Below are 20,280 nucleotides of genomic sequence, written 5' to 3'. Positions count from 1 at the left end.
TTTGCCTGCCTGCCTGTTGGCTGAATCCTGAGCCTGCAGGCAAGTTCAGTCTGCTCCCAGTGTCAGTCACCACAGGGCCCTGGGGCCTGGCTCAAAAAGGAAGTTAAGTGGGCCGGCATCCCCTGTACCTGGAGCCAGAATTTCCTTCCCAAGAAGGCCACCTGCCTTTACAGAGCCATGTCTAAGGCTTTACCCCTATATTGGCCTGAACAGGCCTCTTGGGGTCTCTGGCCTCCATCACTCTCAACGCTTTTCTTTTTTCCTGCTCACAGCAAAAATTGCTCTGTGTCCCTCTGTGCCCCTCAAATCCTTGGCCCCTGGACCCCTTACTGGGGCAAACGGGGCCACTGGGGTCGGGGCTCTTCCTCCCACCGTTCCTTACCCCTTTCTGATCGCCCCCAGACCCGCCTCGCCTCCCCTCCCGGTCGCCCCAGTGCCGGCACCCACCCCCCGCCCCCCGACACCCTTCTCGCCCTCCCTTCCGCTCGCCCCTCTTCTTGCCCCTCGGCTTTTGTTGCCCGGGCTTGTTTCTAACTTGAGAGCGTCGCCCGGCTGGGCGCCAGGTCACGTGCGTTAGTGACAACCTCTCGCAGGGCGGCCCCGGGCCCCCCGCGCCGCGGATTGGTGGGATCGGGCCTGGCGCGGCCCCGGGGCGGGGCGGCCGGGCGGGCGGGCCCGACGGGCGGGCGCAGCGGCCGATCAGCTGTTCCGAGCGCTGCACAACAACAAAAGGAGCGAGACGGGCGGCAGGCGGCCAGCGGCTCCGCACCGCGCCCGCCGGACCTGCCCCGCGCCCCGCGCCCGCCGGCCGGGGAGCCGCAGCTACCTCAGCAGAGCCCCGCGCCCCTGCGCGCCGGTGCCCGCCGAGCGACGCGCCCGCTGCCCTCGCCGTGTGTCCCCGCTGCCGGCCGGGCCCACGTAAGTGCGGGCGGGGCCGGCGCCCCCGGCCGCTCGCTCCCGCCGGCCCGCCGGCCTGGGGCCGGGCGCCCTCCGCGCCTCCCGCCTCTTCCCCTGGCGGCGGCCGGCCCGCGGCCCCGGGGTGCGGGCGGAGGCGGACGAGCCGGGCTCTGGGCGGCGGGTGGGTGTTCAGTTTCTGTCTCCTCCCGCGAGCGTGGCCTGTTTTCTTGGCCGCGGCGGGACCTCCTCCTCTTCTCACTCCTCCTCCTCCTCCTCCTCCTCCTCCGCTCGGCCGTTGGACTGGCGTCGGGGGCTGCGGGAGGAGCGACCTCGGCGTCCCGCTCCCCAGGCCTGGCGGCCCTCGCGGCACCGCCTCGCTCCCCGTAGCCCCGAGGGCCCTGCGGCGCCGGGAACCCCCCTTTCCTGCTCGGCGACCAGCGCCTAAGTGTCCCAGGTGACCGCCTGTCCGCCGCCTGCCCCTGGCCCTGCCCGGTCTTAAGCATCGCTGTGTGAGGTTGCACCTGTGGACGGGCACTGTGCTCGCCCGTCGGGAGGAAAATCCTACTCTGATCTCGGACGCCGATTGGGCCCTCCCTCTGTGCCAGATGCTTCGCGGAGGGCTTTGCGTGCCTCATCTCGTTGCTCCTCGCCGAGCCGCTCCGAAGTAGGCTTTATTATCTAGCGGATAGGAAACCCGAGGCCCAGAGAGATTAAGTTATTTTACTCGAGGCCTCACAGCCAATCAAAAGGAAGTGGTGTCTCCTCTTTCCAAGTTGCAGATGAATTTATATGTGGGCGTTGCTTGTTTTGTATTTATTTCCCAGTTACCTCCTTTCATCACCTTCTATGCTAATTCCAAATTAGGGTGGGTTAAGGAAGAGCCTCTTTCCATCTCTAACTTGCAGGAACTTGGGTGTTTGTTGCTAAAACAGCGTTTTCTGGATGCAGAGTAGTTTTGGAAAAGGGGAGGAGAAAGTGACCCACAGGGTCATTGAACAGTATTAATGAGGTACCCCAAAGTCCTGAAATCATTTCCGTAGTAATTGAAATACATTTTTCATCGCAGATGTGAAAAATCTCTGGGAAGCTTTTGATTTTTAAGTCACAGCCACTATAATTCTCAACGGGCAGCATAACTTTTAAGAGCCCATCCCTACCAGAAACCGAGACCTCATTAATTTATATGACCAAGGTCTCTTTTGTGTTTTCATCGTATCTTTTGTTCTTTTCTGTGAATGCTTGCTCTCGCACTCAATTGTTTCCTCCTCTTTCTCTTGGAATGGTCCTTCTTTCAAAATTTAAGGTTAAGAGGCTAGGAGTTACCGCTTATTGCTGTCTTTGTCCACTGTCATTCAGCCTTCAGGGCAGACAGTGGTGGGTCCCTGAGAGAAAAAGCTCCCTGTGACCAGTTGAATAGGCTGAGTAGAAGTGGAGCAAGCAAAGGCAGCTTTCCTGGCTTGGTTTTTCTGCAGTTTAAAATCAATCTTAAATTACTCAAACAAGTGTCTTTATTTTTCTAAAATAAGGACGATGGGATATAAACAAAAAATAATTTGGAGGCTGCTTTTCAGTGATGTATTAGTTCAACCACCTGATATTTCGAAACTGTCAAGAAGCCACAACTGTACACATAGTTCGAAGTTAGATCATCAAAGTTGTGGTTTGGGATTTTTTTTTTTTTTTAATTTAAAAATGTTGTTTTTGGAGCCGCCTACTGGCAGCCAAAATCAACTGAAAAGCACTGTTCTCTGAAGTTCATAGAACCGGAGTTGAGGCTAGAAGGAGCCTGAGAGCAAAATGATGTGCAGGGAAAAGCAAGACGCTTGGAACCACACCGACTTACGCTCTCCTGCTGGCTCCACACCTGACCAGCTCCTTCACTTCCAAGCACGTTACTTAATTTCTGAGCCTAATTTCTGAGCCTAGTTTCCTTATTAGTAAAACTTGACAAGTACCTCAACTCACTGTCATATACAACAAGTACTCAGTAGATTATAGCATTGTAGTTCTTATAAAACATTTGGCAGATAAAAGCATTCTGACCCAAAGATGCTAAATGGCTTAAGTGGACTTAAGTATTCCAAATTATGTTTCATATTCTGAGTTCATATTTACTGGCTGCCTTGCAATGTGTCAGGCTCTATTCCAAGGGATACACCTTTAATCCTCACATTGACACTATTATCCCCATTTTAGAGACGAAAAAACTGAGACACCAAAAAAGGTTACTCAAAAGTAACCAAAAAGTAACCAAAAAAGGTTACTAAATATCTTCCATTCACACAGGTTGCAAGTAGCAAAGCCAAGATTTCAAACACAGCAGGGTAACTCCGAGAGCCACCCTGCTGCATGTTGGTTGCTGGCCTGTCTCAAAAATAAGAAGATAAATTATACTAACAAGCTCTTCCTAAACTTGCAGTGCCTTTTCTGAGTTCTCAAACTAGAATGCTCCTCCCCTTAAGTATTAAACTTAAAGGTATTAAGCCACCTTTCTCTGCCCATTGAGCATTTCTAATTCATGTAATAGTATGAAAAACATTAATGATAAGATGTTAAGTAACAAAGCAGGAAACAGCATTGTGCCTTCGCTAGACTTTATGATAAAAAGAAACTTGTGTAGGTGAAAGAGCTAGAAGGAAATGCATAGTACACTAACAGTGATTGTAGCAAGGCAGTGGAGTAATTATTTTATTTTCTATACTTTCTATAATGCAGTTTTGTTCATTTAATAATGAAAAAGACTTTTTTTTTTTTTTTTTTTTTTTGAGGGAGGGAGGGAGGTGTTTTGAGCCAGGACAGAGACAAAGTCGCCTTCTTAAAATGCTGGTGCCCAGATACTTTGTTTCGTTTCTCCAGTGGGGTGAAACTGCCCTGGTAGATTGGCTGAGGTTGGTGCCCCCAAATAGCAGCGCTACCCTAGCAGGCTTCTTTGCTCCTACCTCTTCGCGAAATTCCAGCATCTTATTTGGCAGTTTGCCTTCTTAGAACACCTGCTTTCTCTAGAATTTTCGTTTTAGTTTCATCATTGCCCTAGAGTTATAAATACCAACAAGTCCACAACAGGGGCGCGTGGCTGGCTCAGTCCCGTAGAGCATTCGACTGGATCTCAGGATGAGTTTGAGCCCCATGTTGGGCGTTTACCTTTTAAAAATTAAATAAAAAAATAAATAAGTAAAAGCCTGTGACATGTAATGAGGAGTGAAGTCTGAAGTTCTGCCTAGACTTACAGCTTCACATAGAACCAAGGCCCATCATGAGCTTCCGTTCCTGGGCAGGAGCCAAGGTGAAGAATAGCAGTGGCTGGATAGGGACAGTCCCTGGGTAATCAGGAGAATAGGCTACCAAGATTCGGGAGGAATTTTCCTAGAACTGCATTGTCCTATATAATGTGTGATGTGAGTTATGTGTATGTTTAAGGTTTTTTTTTACGATTTATTTATTTATTTAGGGGGAGTGGAGGGGCAGAGAGACAGGAGAGAGAGAATTCCAAGCAGGCTCCATGCTATCCGTGCAGAGCCCTGTGTGGGGCTCAGTTTCATGAATCATGAGATCATGACCTGAGCCAAAAAACAAGAGTTGGCTGCTTAACCAGCTGAACCACCCAGGCACTCCTGTTTAAATTTTGTAGTAGCCACATTAAAAGAGAAAAAGAAGGAGCGCCTGGGTGTCTCATTTGGTTAAGCAACATGGTCATGATCTCACAGCTTGTGAGTTCGAGCCCCGCATCAGGCTCTATGCTGACAGCTCAGAGCCTGGAGCCTGCTTCAGATTCTGTGTCTCCCTCTCTCTCTGCCCCTCCCCTGCTCATGCTCATGGGCACGCAGGCTCTCTCTCTCTCTGCCTCTCTCTCTTCTCCCTCTCCCCCCTCTCAAAAATAAATAAACATTAACATTTTTAAAAAAGAAAAAATAAGTAAAATTAATTTTCTTACTATATTTTATGTATCCTGGTATATCTAAAATTAGTTATTACTTCAACATATAATTAATATAAATTTTTTTGAGATAGTTACATTCTTTTTGAGGGGATACTAAGTCTGTAAAATATACTCTGGTATGTATTTTACACCTATATCACATCTTAATTCACATGTAAAATTTTCATTGGAAATGCGTAATTGTTACTGAACATACTTGAAAGCTCTCCGAAAACTGGCTCAATTGTCAACTTCCAAATTTGAATTTTATATAAGTTAAAATTAGATAAAATTTAAAATTCAGTTTTTTGGTCATACAGGTCCTAATTCAAGTGCTCATTCATCCAGGTGGCTTGTGGCTGCTCACTGAACAGCTCTAGCATGTTGGGGTGTCTCCAGCAGCGCCTTTGTGACCCCTACAGAAAGCAGGGTAAAGGAGCTTTGCAATGTTAGCCCAGCGCCACTGCTTCATTGTGCTGGAGGTCTGTGAAGACAGTGATCCGTGTTTACAGTGGTAGACTGAGGCTCAAGAGGGCTAAATTGTTTAGTCTGAGCCACCTGTGGTAGTGGTAGAGCCAGAACCCTCTCCTGCGGGGGCCCAGGCCAGCACTCCTTCCCCAAGACTACTCTGTCCTCCTGCCCACGGGGCCTCAGAAGGTGTGTCATGTAAATACCAGCTCTGACTCAGGACGGATGAGAACGAGCCCTTCCCTTGCCTGGCTGGGCTCCCAAATCCTCTGCCCCCCCCCACAGATGGTCATCCTTGCAGGAAACGGGATATCTCAAGGCAGCCTCTGACTTCAGGAAACCCAAAGAAGATTGACTTGTACTGCCCTGTGGAAAGTTCCCCCGAGACACCTTTCCTGTGGCAGAATTGTATGCGTGCCAGGCGGAAGCTGGCTGCCATCGCGTGGGTTTGGAGTCAGGAGCCTGCAGCTGGCTACCCAGCCCTGGTGGCCCCGGCATCGGCTTCTGCCTTCCAGCTGCTGCCTAACTGGCCGGGGCCCTGTGTAATTACCCTGATGTAGCATCGCAGCGGGGAGACACGTTTGGGATGAGGAAGGGGTTTCTTGTGAAGCGCTCTGCTTCCTGCCCAGCGGCTCTCCTTTCCCAGCTGATGCAGGGCCCGCGGCCAGCCCTGTGCTCTAGAGAATTGGGATGATTCTCTCAACCGTTTCAGCAGACACAGAATTGTACTTGGGGCCAGTGTATGCCTTCGTAATTTAAGAGAAGGGGGGAGGGTGGATTTTTTTCAGTATCTTTTTTTCCCCGCCTCTCTTTCATGCTCGAAACCTTTATTTACATCAGAACTTGTGGTAGCTTATCTTCTGGGGTAGAATTGTGACACTGCAGTGGTAGGTCCAGCGAACTACACAAGCCTGTTTTCTTCTGACTTCTTTTACATGGAACATAAAGCTGAATTTGAATTCTGTACTAGAGCTCCAGCCTTCGTGGTTTGGCCCTGCGGCTTTCCAGAAGGCTTTCAGGAAGACTGGTTATGCAAGTAACATTTCCTGTTTACTCTCTTTTAATAATTAATGGCTGATGATGATGGATTGTGACCACAAAAGTGCTCAACTGTCATTTATTTGAATACACATTTGTGGTCCCACACATTCGTAGCAGCGTGCCGAATAGTTGTAGCAGACCGATTTGCACAGAAAGAATTCAACCAAGAATCTCATCAACTACAGATTATAACTACACGTACAGCTAAAAATAGCAATTGTTTGAAAGTGAAGGGTCATACAGCTAAAAATAGCGATTGTTTGAAAGTGAAGGGTCGTGGTGCCTGGGAGGCTCCTTCGGTTGAGCATCTGACTCTTGATTTTGGCTCAGGTCATGATCTCACAGTCGTGAGATCAAGCCCCGCATCAGGCTCCCCACTGAGAGTGGAGCCTCCTTACGATTCTCTCTCTCTCCCTCTGCCTCTGCCCCTCCCCCACTCATGTGCGTACACATGCTTGTGGCATGTGCTCTCTCTCTCTTTGTCTCTCTCAAAATAAATTTTAAAAAAAAGAAAGTGAAGTATCAAGAGTCTGAAGTTACAGATTCAAGGCTGAAGCTGGTGAGAAAGAATATCAGGTAGCGAGGTGCTTTTCACTATCCCTGGACGGTCTCATCTACTCATGGTTTCCGTCACTCCCTTTTGTTGACATCTCCTAAATCAATGCCCGCAGCCGAGACCATGCCCTTGAAGTCCAGAGCCCTATATCCAGCAGCCTACTAGACATCTCCAGGTTTATGACTCGCGGATTCCAAAGTCAGCATGTCCAAGATGCCCAGTCTGCACCGCCTGTAGTATGCCTCTTCCACTAAATGGTCCCGCCATCTCCCCAGTTGGCCAAGCCATAAACCTGGGTCATCCTTGACTTTTTGCTCCCCTTAACTTCTGGTTCACATGATCCTACAGGATCTGGTTCCTGCTTAGCACCTCTAGACTGTTCTCACAACTATCGATCTGGATCTTGAACCATACACAAGGTGCCACATTCTCACTCATCTGCAGGTTTCCAGTGTTCCTTCTCCCCTTTCCTCTGTTCTTGATCTTCTCAGCCGCTCCAGATCAAAGTAATTTACTGCAGGAATCCTTCTTGACCTCTACCTGTGTAGACCTGAGGAACACTCAGTACTTTTTCCATGACATTCATCATGTTGCCTGTCTTCCCTGTGCTTAGCACTCTGCCTGATCCATAATAGGTACTCAGTAAATATTTGTAGAACAATAGTTGACACTGACTGAGAACTTTGTGCCAAGTGCCTTGCTAAGTAGGTTGCCTGCATTATCTCATTTCACAAGAGTGGGGTGAGGGAGACCATCTAGGAGGCGGTGATTGGCAAAGTCCAAAAGGACATCAGATTGGTTTCAACTAGGATAAAAGTGGTGGCAAAAAGTGGGCAGATTTGAGGCATGTGTGCAGGTGGAGCCAACAGGACTTGGCAGGCGTTTGGCTGAGGGGCTGGGCAGAAGGAGTCAAGGGCAACTGCTGGGTGCTGCTGCTTCTCCTTGCTGAGGAGGGGAAGAAGGACAGAGTATGTAGGATTGTGGGGAAATAATTAAAAGTTCTCTTTGGGGGGCGCCTGGGTGGCTTAGTCGGTTAAGCGTCCGACTTGCGCTTAGGTCATGGTCTCGCGGTTCGTGGGTTCGAGCCCCGCGTCGGGCTCTGTGCTGACTGCCGGCTCAGAGCCTGGAGCCTATTTCAGAGTCTGTATCTCCCTCTCTCTCTGACCCTCCCCTGCTCACGCTGTCTATCTCTCTCACTCTCCTAGAAATAAATAAAACATTTAAAAAAAAAAAGAAAAATTAAAAAAAAAAAAGTTCTCTTTGGTATGTGTTAGGGATGAGATGCCTGTCAAATAATGAGGGAGACATGGATATATAAACTGGAATTCTGGAATAAGATCAGACAAGGCTGCAGTTCCTCATTTAGAACCCACCAGAACTGTATGAGGTAGAACTGTTGCCAGCTGAAGTAGTGTGCCCTTCTAACTCACGCAGAGTGTAAGCAGCAGGCAGGGCACTTGAACCCAGCACACCGACTACAACACCTTCCTGCTTGGTTTACACGGTGAATGGTTCCCAGTTGTAGTTTCTGTCATCCTCTGTTTCCTATGGCACACATTTCCCTGCGCCAGCTGTAGAAATTGTTTCGAAGGTCAGTCGTGCTGTACCTACTGATTTTAAACGGCATTGGGTCTACTTGCAGCCCCATAGAAGAACAGAAGAGAAGAGGAGCCAGGGACACATGGCGGACATCCCGTCCGGCTGCAGCCTTCCTTTGGCAGCTCAGGGCAGTTAACTATCATATAACAAGACAATTAGTAACTAGTTTTTGCTCTTCTTACAGAAAAGGAGTATTTCAGCTTGAAATACATAATTCAGATTTATCCCTCATAAAAGCACAGATGTGAAAAGAGCCAACTCCTTCCCTTTCATTTCACATGTCAGATGTTCATAGGTTGCATTGAGTACTCATTCATAATGGCTTATAGATGAAAGGTACTACATTTCTTGTATTTGATGACTGCAGGAAGGGAACAGCTGTAGCTGTAGACTAAGGCATGAGCTTTCTTCTAAAGGGGTGTGGGGGGGGTGCACGCTTTTAAAACTACACACACATATAAATATATGCTGATTTGAAATAACCTTCTTTTCCCATTTTATTCTAGGGATAATGATTCTTCTTGCTTCTCACCTAAGTTGAATAAGCACCTCGTGCACTTTAATCTCCTGTCGTGCCATCAGGCTGACTGAAAACAGTGTTTTGAAATCTCAGCTATAAAGACATCCTGCCAAAGTCTCCATCTTGCCTTAACAATGTTCCAGAGACTGAATAAAATGTTTGTGGGTGAAGTCAATACTTCTTCCAACCAAGAACCAGAATTTAGTGAGAAAGAAGATGATGAATGGATTCTTGTTGACTTCATAGGTAAGGTATTCTCAGCTGTTAATCATCACAGCAAAAATGGACATTCTTGCATCTCAGTTTCTGCATAAGTAAACCAGTAACTCTAAAGATTTTGAAGCCTTAAGAGTAAATAAGCAAGAATTTGTCTAAAATAATTGCAGGAAACATCCTGTGCCAGATAATCAGTCAGTGAAATTGACTGACGTCAGATCTTCCAGTTTTGCAACTCTCCTACCCTGCTCAGATCAGATGCACTTTAATAGGAAATCCTTGTAACCCACATTGCTCATCTTGTTTACTCAGTAGGATAGAAAAACCCTCTCCTGCAAAGCCACTGTCATGCATCTGATGCAATGATATGCCACACATACACGTGCACTAGGTGCTTGGAAATTACTTTATAATCATTGAGTGAATGTAAATGGTTTTGTGTCTAACACAAATGAAAGGAGAAGTGTGAACATCAGCTAACAGTATCATCTCTTCTTTTTCTGTGCTCTCAATCTGATATCATTGTGATACCCGTCCTCCCATGGGACTTCACCAACGTCTGTGGACTGTGATGCAGACACTTGCACTGGTTTCTCAGCAGCAGAAGACGAAGAAGAAGACCTCAGTGAAGAGTCCCCTACTGAGCACCCTTCAGTCTTTTCCTGTTTACCTGCATCTCTTGAGTGCTTGGCTGATCCAAGCGATTCCTGCTTCCTCCAATTTGAGTCCTGTCCCATGGAGGAGAGCTGGTTTATCACCCCTCCCCCGTGTTTTACTGCAGGTGGATTAACCACTATCAAGGTGGAAACCAGCCCTATGGAAAACCTTCTCATCGAACATCCCAGCATGTCTGTCTATGCTGTGCATAACTCCTGCCCAGCTGTCGGTGAGGCCAGCTGTGGGACTGATGACTTTCATAACCCAAGTAGCCCCAGGTACGTTGTAAGTGCAGCCGACCCTTCAACAACGTGGGTTTGAACTGCATGGGTCTATGTATACACAGAGTTGTTGTGTGTGTTTGTTTGTTTGTTTTATGAACACGGTACAGTACCATAAATGTATTTTCTGTTCCTTATGGTTTTCTTAACATTTTCTTTTCTCTGGCTTACTTTATTGTAAACACACAGTAGATAATACATATAACATGCAAAATATGTGTTAATTGGCTGTTATATTATTGGGAAGCTTCCCAGTCAGCAGTAGGCTATTAGCAGTTAAGTTTTGGGGGAGTCCAAAGTTATACACGGATTTTGAACTGCACAGGGGTTGGCGTCCCTAACCCCTGAATTGTTCAGGGGTCAACTGTATTTTATTCTGTCCACAGGCAGTCTGTTTGGCATGCATTTTGTTTGTTTCTACTACAACTCAAAGCTAATTTTTTAGAAGATGCAGAGTAATGTTAGAGATTTATGAAGGCAGGTGCATAGTGCACAAGGTAGTGAATGGTATTAAAATAATGTGTTCATTTTACATTTTCAAAAACATTCATTAGAACACAGCCCCATTATATAATACAGAACTGTTGCATTTATAGCACTCTGCTGGTGACCTGAAAGAAAAGGCTGCCATTTCTGCTAAGTGTCTTAGAATATAACTCTGGCACTTTATACACTGAGTTATTTGATATATCAAACTCAACAAGAATAGTATATTTTAAAATAAAACTCTTATTTTTGTCCAAGTGGTCTTAGCTGGGTGGCATCAAATGGCACTTAACCTCGAAAACCTGGCACATCTCAAGCATGAGTTGTTTTCCGTCTTCCAGAGGAAAGACTTCATACCCAAAAGATATTTTCTTGTTATGTGGAGTTGCCAAGGGGTCTGAAAGCCTCTGTTTGAATGGCAGATGGGTTGAGGGCCTGGAAAGGTTCAGGGAGAGCGGACCTGGTCAGTAAAGATTGATAGGTTCCCAAACAAACTTACAGAAATTCTGTGACCTCTATCCAGCAAACATGAATTTCCAGATTGCTTCCACCTGCTAAAATAAAGCCCACGGCCTTGTTAATCAGCTCACAGTCTGGCTAATCATGATGCATGTTAGTGGGATGTACCTAACATTCCCATGTTAGTGGGAATGTTTTGATGATGTTGGCACTGACTTAATTCCCTAAATACCTGACAAGGCTACAGGTGAATTGGAATCTTTGGAGCAGTTCAGAATGTTCCTGAAGTTAGTCCTGCAATCCAAAGGGCCTGTTTTTAGATTGTCCAGGCTCTAACTTGACTAACTGGATCATTGTATATATCTTCTACTATTTCCTGTTTGCCAGATATAAACAAAACCCAGGCAGCTCATTAATTTAACTTTGCTGCACTCACAAGTCTTAATATTGCAGATGATCTTGTCATCTTCTATGAGGATAAACATATCCTTTACCAAATTGAAAAATAATTTGCTTATATAGTTACCCAGGCTTTATACTGGGTAAGATCTTTGATGGGAAATGTTACTTTAACTGGCACTTTGTTCAATGCTGTAAGTTTATCAAGAAATCCGTGTCTCGGGCATTTCAACAAAAATTTAAAATAAAATTTTTTAGACATGGTATTGATTAAATTGCCATATAGTCTATTCAAATTAATTTCTTCAATTCTTAGAAATCCTTCCCACCTGATTCTGATCTCACCTCTGTGGAATTCCACTCAAGAGTTTGCCATGATTAATAGTCACTGTAAACTTACTAGCATTTGTATATTTACTTCTCAGTGTTTAAAGCATGTGTGAATGTATATATAGCACTTTGGAAATAACATTATTACAGAAACAGTACATGTGCATTGCAGAAAATTAGACAGTACAAATATGTAAAAATTAAAAATTTTTAAACAGACACTTTTACTACCTAGAGATGAATACTGTTAACACCCCTAGAGTGTATCCTTCCAGATGTTTTTCTCTGTCTTCCCACTTTACCCTAAATGGGATCCAGTTGTATATACTTGGGTAATCTGCTTCTTTAGGCAATGGTCTCCACCTTTTTTTTTCCCCCGAGTAAAATTTCATTTCATCTACTACCCAAACCATACCGTGTTTTCTGCACCAGAGCCCAGAATATTTCACCTAGTTTGTCCAGATAGGCATCCATTCCTAGACCATGCGCTGCATCTAGTTGTGTGTCTGCGGTTTTGATGCAGTCATTGTGTTCATTGTTTATGTCTTGTTTGTTTTTATATCTTGTTATATGTCTTGGTATAACATCTAGGAAAAATTTAGGAAAGTTAAACAAATACATACTTTGCCATATATAATATAGGATCAAAAGAACACCCTTAACTTCATATGAATTCCTTCTGAACATAGGAAAGTACTGCAAATTATCTTAGTTTTATAATAACTAAATCTTTTTAACATCTTTATTTCTGGATTTCAAATTCTTATTTACAAAGCCCACTAAATTCAAGATGGATTAGGTGTTACCAACATTAGGATAGCTATGTAGGAAAATATCTATATTTTCTGAGCAGGAAATAAATCATGTCTTTCAGAAGTTAGATTGCTTCCATCCTGTCTGTCCTTGGGGACATTGCATAAAGCTTGTAAGAGTAAGGTGCTTCATAATTACAATAGATGGGTTTCAGAGTGTACGTTTTATTGCATTTTGACCTTTATAAGTATTGTTTATGAAGGTTTATGTGCTATCATAATCTCAAGTAATACATGTGCCTTTAATGACCCATAGTAAACCAGTTTTAATACAGAAAATGCACCATATCCTGACAGTAAAATTAAATAGCATTTTAAATCTTACTAGTGATTTAATAGTTCACCATTTAACATTTGTAGGGCCAGGAAAAGCTGCTTATAAGACTCACTGGCACAGAGTAAGTATATTCCCTTTGAGACTGTGTGATATGTGTTATCAGTCTGAGCAGGAAGGCTAAGGACTCAGAATGCCCACCTTTTAAAAACTGCTATCTTTATATTAACTTCTTTCTATTAGTTTCTTAATGTGACCCCCTTTAGTTCTATTTTTTTAATCTTAAAAAAATAAGTGTTTTCCTCTGATAATTATAGGCACAATTTATAACTGCCCTTGATATGAAAAATAATCTTAAAACTCTTCGTGTTATGTGTTAATATAGTTTACATCTATCCTAGTGGATTAGATTTTAATATATAAGATAATGATCCTGTGGTTTGTAGCCAGATCTTAAGATGTGTTCTCCACAGGTCTTTGTAACATTTCTATGTAAATGCCATTCCAAACTGTGCCCTGTTGTGATATTAATTTTTAATAAGCAGATAGTTTTTTATCTATAAGAATGTTGAGTTTTCTTATGTATATTTCTATCACATAGAGACCTGCAGTTCGTTTCCTGGGACAGTTACTTAGAGGCGGAAAATGTGTGTGGAGGTGCACTTAGACTAGTACACCAGGGTCAGCCTGCTTCGTAACAGTGTTTGGAGTTAAGACCTGTATTCGAACCCTGGCTGTATGAAATAATAATTGTGACCTTAACATCGCCGAGCCCCAGCTTCCTGACCAGTAAAATTTGAGAATGAAAATACTTTTTAAGATTATGGCAAGAATTAAAAGCATTATGTTTGCAAATACAGATATTCAATAAATGTTAGTTTCCCTCACAGAAAAGCTTATGTGTTTGCTGCATAATTGAAATTCACTCCAAATGTAAAGCACTTTTTTAAAAAATACAGTCTACTGAATTCCTCCCCTGTGGAATATATGGCCTGTTTCTGTGAAAAGGTGGCTTCTCCTTTCTATCATTATCATTCATTGCAGTCACAAAATATAAACTTGTCTGCCAGCCATCAGACAGTAAGATGTCTTTCAAGCACAAACAAATCAGTGTGGAAAACTGAATCATTAAGTAGCTTTTTCAAGTTCCTGAATAACATACTCTGCTATTCAGTGCATCCCCGTGTTTTTCTGTTTCAGAGTGGAAGCTCAAGATGAAATGGGGCAACACATTCATTGCTATGTTACAGCTCTTGCTGCTCATACGGCTTTTCTGGAACAACCCAAGAGCTTTCGCCCTTCCCAGTGGATAAAAGAACATAGTGAGAGACAGTCTTTAAACAGAAATAGCCTTCGTCGCCAAAATCTTACCAGGGACTGCCACTCTAGGCAAGTCAAGCACAGTGGCTGGGCCGTCCATCAGCCCTGCCCACGTCAGTATAATTACTAAGAATTTCAAGGTTGATTGGTTTCTATTGGTTTGTACAGATGTGTGTGGGGGTGTGTGTACGGACAGTGAAGATGCTGTTTCTTTACAGCCAACTGATGACCAATCACATAGTTTTATCAATGTGTTTAGACACTATCTTGAAGACCAGATTTACATGCTGTGTATCACATAATGCCTTGCTTTTAACATTTACTGTTTTGTAAAATTTTCAGAATATTTTCCGAAACATATCAATACAATTACAGTGTTTGGGTGTTTTGGGATGTCTTTAAATCTATTAAGGTGTATGAGTTAGCATTCTAAAGACATTTCTTCCCAAGTACGAGAATAGGCATCTTTCAACGTCATTTTATTTTGTATTAATCAATATTTTGAGTAAGCAAAAATTTATTCTCAGGGTCAGCCATACACTTTATTGACCAGTACTTGATAATCTTTTCTGTATATAACGAATACATTTTTACACACTAACATGAGCATTAACAGGTGATAGTTGCCATGGATATAATGGAATTATGGCTGAACTTTCTCTTGGAAGAAAACTTGATATATTTCTGTGTGTACAGGTTTTGTTTTGTTTTGTTTTGTTTTTTTCCAGACTAGCCATACAGTTCATTTTGGAATTCAGGTACATTGAGTGTTAGTAAACAGTGCTTTCAGTAATTCCGATGTGACTGTGTGAAGTGGTACAGAGACATTACAAGGATCGCGGGACAGAAGCACTGTCACACGTAGAGGGAGTCCGTCAGATCTGTGAAACTGTGTTCGGGAAAATGTATGTCTCCACCTAACCCACTATTTGACTTGTTTGGATTCTTTCCTGCCGGCTCTGCCCACTTGGCACCTCGCGTCAGCTGTAAATTCAGAAGTACTTGTCCAGGCACTTTAGTGACTTCTTATTTATAATTGTCCAAGGGCAAAGAGGTAGGCTTTGTATTTCTGATACAGTGACGGAGCTTCTGGCGTGGAGCCTGCCCTGCCGAGTGGCAAGCGAGGCTGAGGAGGAATTCCTGGTGACAGCTTGTCATAGCATCTAGATGAAGAGTGATGGTTGGCTTCCTTGAGTTCTCTCTCTGTCTCTCTCTCTCTCTCTTTTTTTTTTTTTCCTAACTCAGGCTTCAGGCAGAATCTTTAACCACTTTGGCCTCTCTTTCCTCCACCAATAGGGGAGAAGTAATATTTACCTCCCTCGCGGTTGTTGTGAGGACCATGTACTGATTGAAGTGGGCCGTCCAGAACTGAACCTTGTGTGAAATTCCAGGGGCCTCTCTACTGAATCTGATGGTGGGGGTGGGGCCCACACACTTCTCCTGCCACAGCTGTTCTTCATAGTGTTGGTGCTAATGAGGCCAGGGTTCAGGGTTCGATTCACATGGAGGCCAGTTAACACAGAGAAAATCTATTTCTTTACCTCTAGCCAGTCACTTTATCGTTTTAGCAGTTGTGATGGGTTTTGCTGAGCCATCCACATTCACCAGTTTCCTCTCAGACTAAACTAAACATGGACAATCCAAAGCACATTCTACTGACAGACAGTAGTATCACCTTTGTAATCAAACAGCTTCTTTTTCCGACGCCTCTGCAACCCTAATTAAGTAAATACGTGTCTATCCAAGGTTTTCAAGGGAAAAAGCATATAGTTATGTGAAGTATTATATTTTCCAATAGCCCTGTAGCAGCTGGATGCAGGGAACTACGGGAGACTTTTCAGGTGAGGAGCTATGCTCTTTCCTGACCAGGGCTGGGAAGTCTGGAGGCGGAAGAGGTCACATGGCATCGTCAGATGGCGGTGGGAGGTGGTTCTTCCGCTGGCTGTGATGAAGTGCCAGGAATGTCTCTTTAGGACAAGAGTCTAGATCCCCTGCTCTCCTTATTCCCTTTCCATTTCAACTACCCCTTTATTTATTTGATTTCTACTTAGGGGCCAAGTCTGTAAAGTTTTGTCAAATTGAGCTAGAAGTTATTTTGTTACTATTTGTGTTTACGAGAGAGTCGAGATGTGAGGTAGAGTTTTCTTGAAGGTGTGTATGTTTTACACCATGTCTGTCTCTGGGGCCATATGTTGGTAACTTGAAAATAGACCAGCTAAATGTTTCCTGGATGTAAGCCTCTGAATACACGGGGGTCTCTTTTTTCATATATTACATGCAAGTTGTTAGTACCTCACAAGCTACAGTAGTTCAGCCATGAGAATTTGTTTGGCAGCGTGAACAGATTTGTGTATAAAAGAGCAAAGGTCTTTTTTTTTAATATTATTTTTTTCAAATTTCCGAATACCTGAAATACATCTACATCTCTGTCGGTTACTGACTTTTTGTTTGCCTTCTCTGGACCTAGTTTTTTATGGCTTACACCTGGAAAACAAATACTTTCGGTCCTAGGGATGTGTTTTTTAGGATTATCATGCCATCTGCCCTATCATACTGTGGTTTCTGTATCAGTATTGAAGGTTTCTGCCCAACATTGGCACATTGGAAGAAAGTGGTTAGATTGGAAGAAAGTGATTCTGTAATTCATTTGAAGTTCTTGGTCATTAGAGGTTTGTTAGCACCTCCCACATGTACTGCAAGGATGATTTTGACCGGTTAAGTATTCTTTGAAACGTGGCCATAATGCAATTTATTATATAAGTGAATTATTATTTTTGCTCTTGTAAATAGTAGTGGTTTACAGTGTGCTTCAGTGCATATTTCTTAAAAACTCAAGCAGTGAGAAATAAGGCCCCTATGAATTTAGTGCTCTGTTTCTACAATGATAACATATAGGATGTTACCTGGAAAGAGTCTGAAATATGCGGTGCACAAGAAATGCTTCATGGGTGAGTGAGCCCCTCAGTTTCTATGATGCACCGTGTTTCTCAAAGTTTGTGTTTCTGTTAATAAAGCATTTTATAATGTATATTCTATGTTTATTACTTTTTCTTTCTCCACTAATTATGTATTGCACTGTGAGTTGAAGATTAGCCCCGCATTATTTATCTTCTGTGGCAGTGCCTTTACATGGCTGGGCAGGTGGGGGGATTTTGTACAGCAAGGTTCACAGCGACTGGATTTTTTACTTTCTCCTCCTGTGCGCTTTTTCTACATTAATTTCCTGTACATTCTTCCAGTTCCCATGCAGACTGTTCCTGTTTACATACCTTCTCTGTTTTATCAGTACTTTGATTCTAGTGAGAACGCAGTTTGCTTAAAACTTGAGAGGGCCTGTTGTTTTTCCTTCTCACATCTGTAGAGTACACTGGTTTGTTATCTTTACATCTTCATTGAATCTGAGTGTCTTTGCTATTCCTCATCGTCCTCAAGGAAATATATGGTCTTTCTATACTCTTCAGAAAAAAAGAACAAAAAAGTGTATCTTTCTTATTCTGATTTGCTTTCACTTGGAAACAAACAAAAAAATGAAGGACTCCAGCTAGAAGATAGGCATCTAAGTTTAAATAGATTAGTGGAGAAAGTTTAAGAGTTTCCAAGTATCTTTGTTTTTAGAATCAGTTAATAGACAGCTCCTTGTACTGGAGATACTAACATATGTTTGTAATGTTACCTTAAAACTGTCTTCATTTTATAAGGCCCATTCATGCTGGCTAAATTCTTCTAGAAGTTGGGCTGTTCTCATGGATGGCTTCGCTGTCATCAGCCGTGTTCATGGATTATAAATGGCATCCTTATCTACTTATTTGAATGCTGAAATTTTTATATGAAATGCTTTATTTAGAAAACCAACCTAATACAGTGGTGTCAGCCTTGGCCGTGTACCAATGTCACTTGAAATATGATACCAATTACAATGGTTTGAGATGGAGAAAGAGGGACTGGAAAGCCTACGGATGAAGAGATCTTTTTCTATTTGCAACAGTATCCTTTGTGGGGGGAGGAGTGGTTAGTAGTCAGAGGAAGGCAGCTTAAGTGGATATTTTGTTATCATTTAGAATTTTCCTTACAATATATTTTTTTAATTGTATAATTATTAAATGCCCCATTTTGCTCTGTATTTGCCTGAAGTTTTAGTATTTGTTTTCTAGATGGACTTCTAAAAACCAAATCAGTACTTGGGGAGTTAGATGTGTGTGTATCTAAGTTTGATGTGTATGAGTGGTTTTGCTTGCTTTTTGGTTGTGTTTTCCTCCAGAGGTTTGGAACTTTAATCAATAATTGTGTGTTACTATTTTTTTTTTTTTAAGTGGCTTGGGTTTTTGTCTCAAGTAAAATTGTGAACACATTTGCTTTTCAAGGACAGGGCATCAGTTATAGAGACTGAAGAGTATTGTAGATTGTACTATGTGCCTTCTCCATGTATTGAACACAAATTTTTCTCAACTTGAAAACTCAAAAGGGACATTTGGTTAGATTACATACTGTACATCATCTATGCATAAATGGCAGCTTGTTTTCTTGAGCCACTATCTAAATTTTTTTCTGTTTTTATAGAAATTTTTATACTGAATGGTTCATAGATGGTCAGTTTTATACACAGACTAAACAATACAGCACTTTGCCAAAAATAAGTGTAGCATTGCTTAAACATTGTGTATTAACACCAGTTCTTTGTAATTGGGTTCAGTGGTGCATTTTGCACTACTTGGAGTTAAGGTTTTTAATTTGTCAGTAAATAAAATGTTCTTTAACTTCACATTCGTCAGATTCTCTTATTTTATCTTTATGGTCATCAGCCTTCAAACTAGATACAACTGAATTAAATTACTTGATGTTTAGTTTTACTTGCCCAGAGGTATGTTTACTATGTACTGTAAATATTTCACCTGAGATGCATGAACATTAAGTAAACATGAATTTGAGAATGATACTTTTTCCTTCCGACCGATCTATGTTTAAAAAAAAAAAGAAAAAGAGGGGCGCCTGGGTGGCTTAGTTGGTTAAGCGTCCGACTTTTGCTTAGGTCATGATCTCGCGGTTCATGGGTTCGAGCCCCGCGTCGGGCTCTGTGCTGACTGCCGGCTCAGAGCCTGGAGCCTGTTTCAATCTGTGACTCCCTCTCTCTCTGACCCTCCCCTGCTCACGCTGTCTCTCTCTCTCCTAGAAATAAATAAAACATAAAAAAAAATAATTTTAAAAAGTTTATTTATTTTGAGAGAGAGAGAGCATGAGCAGGGGAGGGGCAGAGAGAGAGACACACACACACAGAATCCAAAGCAGGCTCCAGGATCCAAGTTGTGAGCACAGAGCCCTACATGAGGCTCAAACCCAGAAACTGTGAGATCATGACCTGAGCTGAAGTCCAATACTTAACCAACTGAGCCACCCAGGTGTCCCCAAATACAGAATTTGATACACTGGTTCTTAGTCTTTCTAAAGCCAGGTTGGCAAATTCTCAATACTCTTTCCCAGATAAATACAGCCACAATCTTATATAAACATTTTAAGGTAATATGAACATTTCTGATGTCCATTAATGCACTTACTGTGGAGCTCTAGCTTAATTAGACCAGTAAACATTCAGAGAGCCCAAAGAATATCTCCCATGTCAATGAATCCTTGGGGAAGCTCTTCATTCTAGAACTAGCCTATTTCAAGACAAATTTTTATCAGTTCCTGGAACTCTGGGCTGATGTGTTAAGATTGGGAATGGACATGGAGAGGGGTCACCCCAAATATGGAAAGAGCATCTTGAAATAAAAGGCCCTACCCTGGATTGGCAGATGAGTGGTCATTGCTGAGAAGTGTTTACCAGGCCTACTAACAAGGTGAAGGAGTGGCTGATATCTAGCAGCTTCGTCGCATCTCAAGGGCAGCGACTGCATGGAAACTGAAAGGCAACTCAAGTGAAGGTGTTTTGTGGGGATGGGCATGTCAAAGTTTCAGTTTAACATGTGCCTTAAGATCATCTAGCTCCTGGGGTGCCTGGGTGGTTCAGTCGGTTAAGCATCTCACTCTTGATTTCAGCTCAGGCCATGATTGTAAG

The 20,280-nt window shown here is 43.1% G+C and overlaps 1 protein-coding gene across 2 annotated transcripts; it reads left to right on the top strand.

Annotated features, from left to right (window-relative positions):
* Positions 1–732: 732 nt before the first annotated feature.
* TP53INP1 (tumor protein p53 inducible nuclear protein 1) lies at positions 733–18,990 on the top strand. 2 transcript variants are annotated; one of them, XM_039216507.1, is made up of 5 exons: positions 733–918; positions 8,984–9,243; positions 9,791–10,148; positions 12,998–13,035; positions 14,112–14,195. In XM_039216507.1, exons 2-4 carry the CDS (start codon positions 9,132–9,134, stop codon positions 13,017–13,019), a joined length of 492 nt encoding a protein of 163 aa, XP_039072438.1. In that variant the 5' UTR covers positions 733–918; positions 8,984–9,131; the 3' UTR covers positions 13,020–13,035; positions 14,112–14,195. The 2 variants fall into 2 exon arrangements, with proteins under 2 accessions (XP_039072438.1, XP_039072437.1); XM_039216506.1 differs by lacking the exon at positions 12,998–13,035 and having other exon boundaries at positions 14,112–18,990.
* The last annotated feature ends 1,290 nt before the right edge of the window (positions 18,991–20,280 follow it).

The sequence above is a fragment of the Hyaena hyaena genome, unplaced genomic scaffold (assembly GCF_003009895.1).
Source record: "Hyaena hyaena isolate Hyena2069 unplaced genomic scaffold, ASM300989v1 scaffold_635, whole genome shotgun sequence".
In the NCBI taxonomy this organism is placed as follows: domain Eukaryota; kingdom Metazoa; phylum Chordata; class Mammalia; order Carnivora; family Hyaenidae; genus Hyaena; species Hyaena hyaena.
Note: the sequence above shows the minus strand (reverse complement) of the source record. Positions and strands in the feature narration are given on the sequence as shown.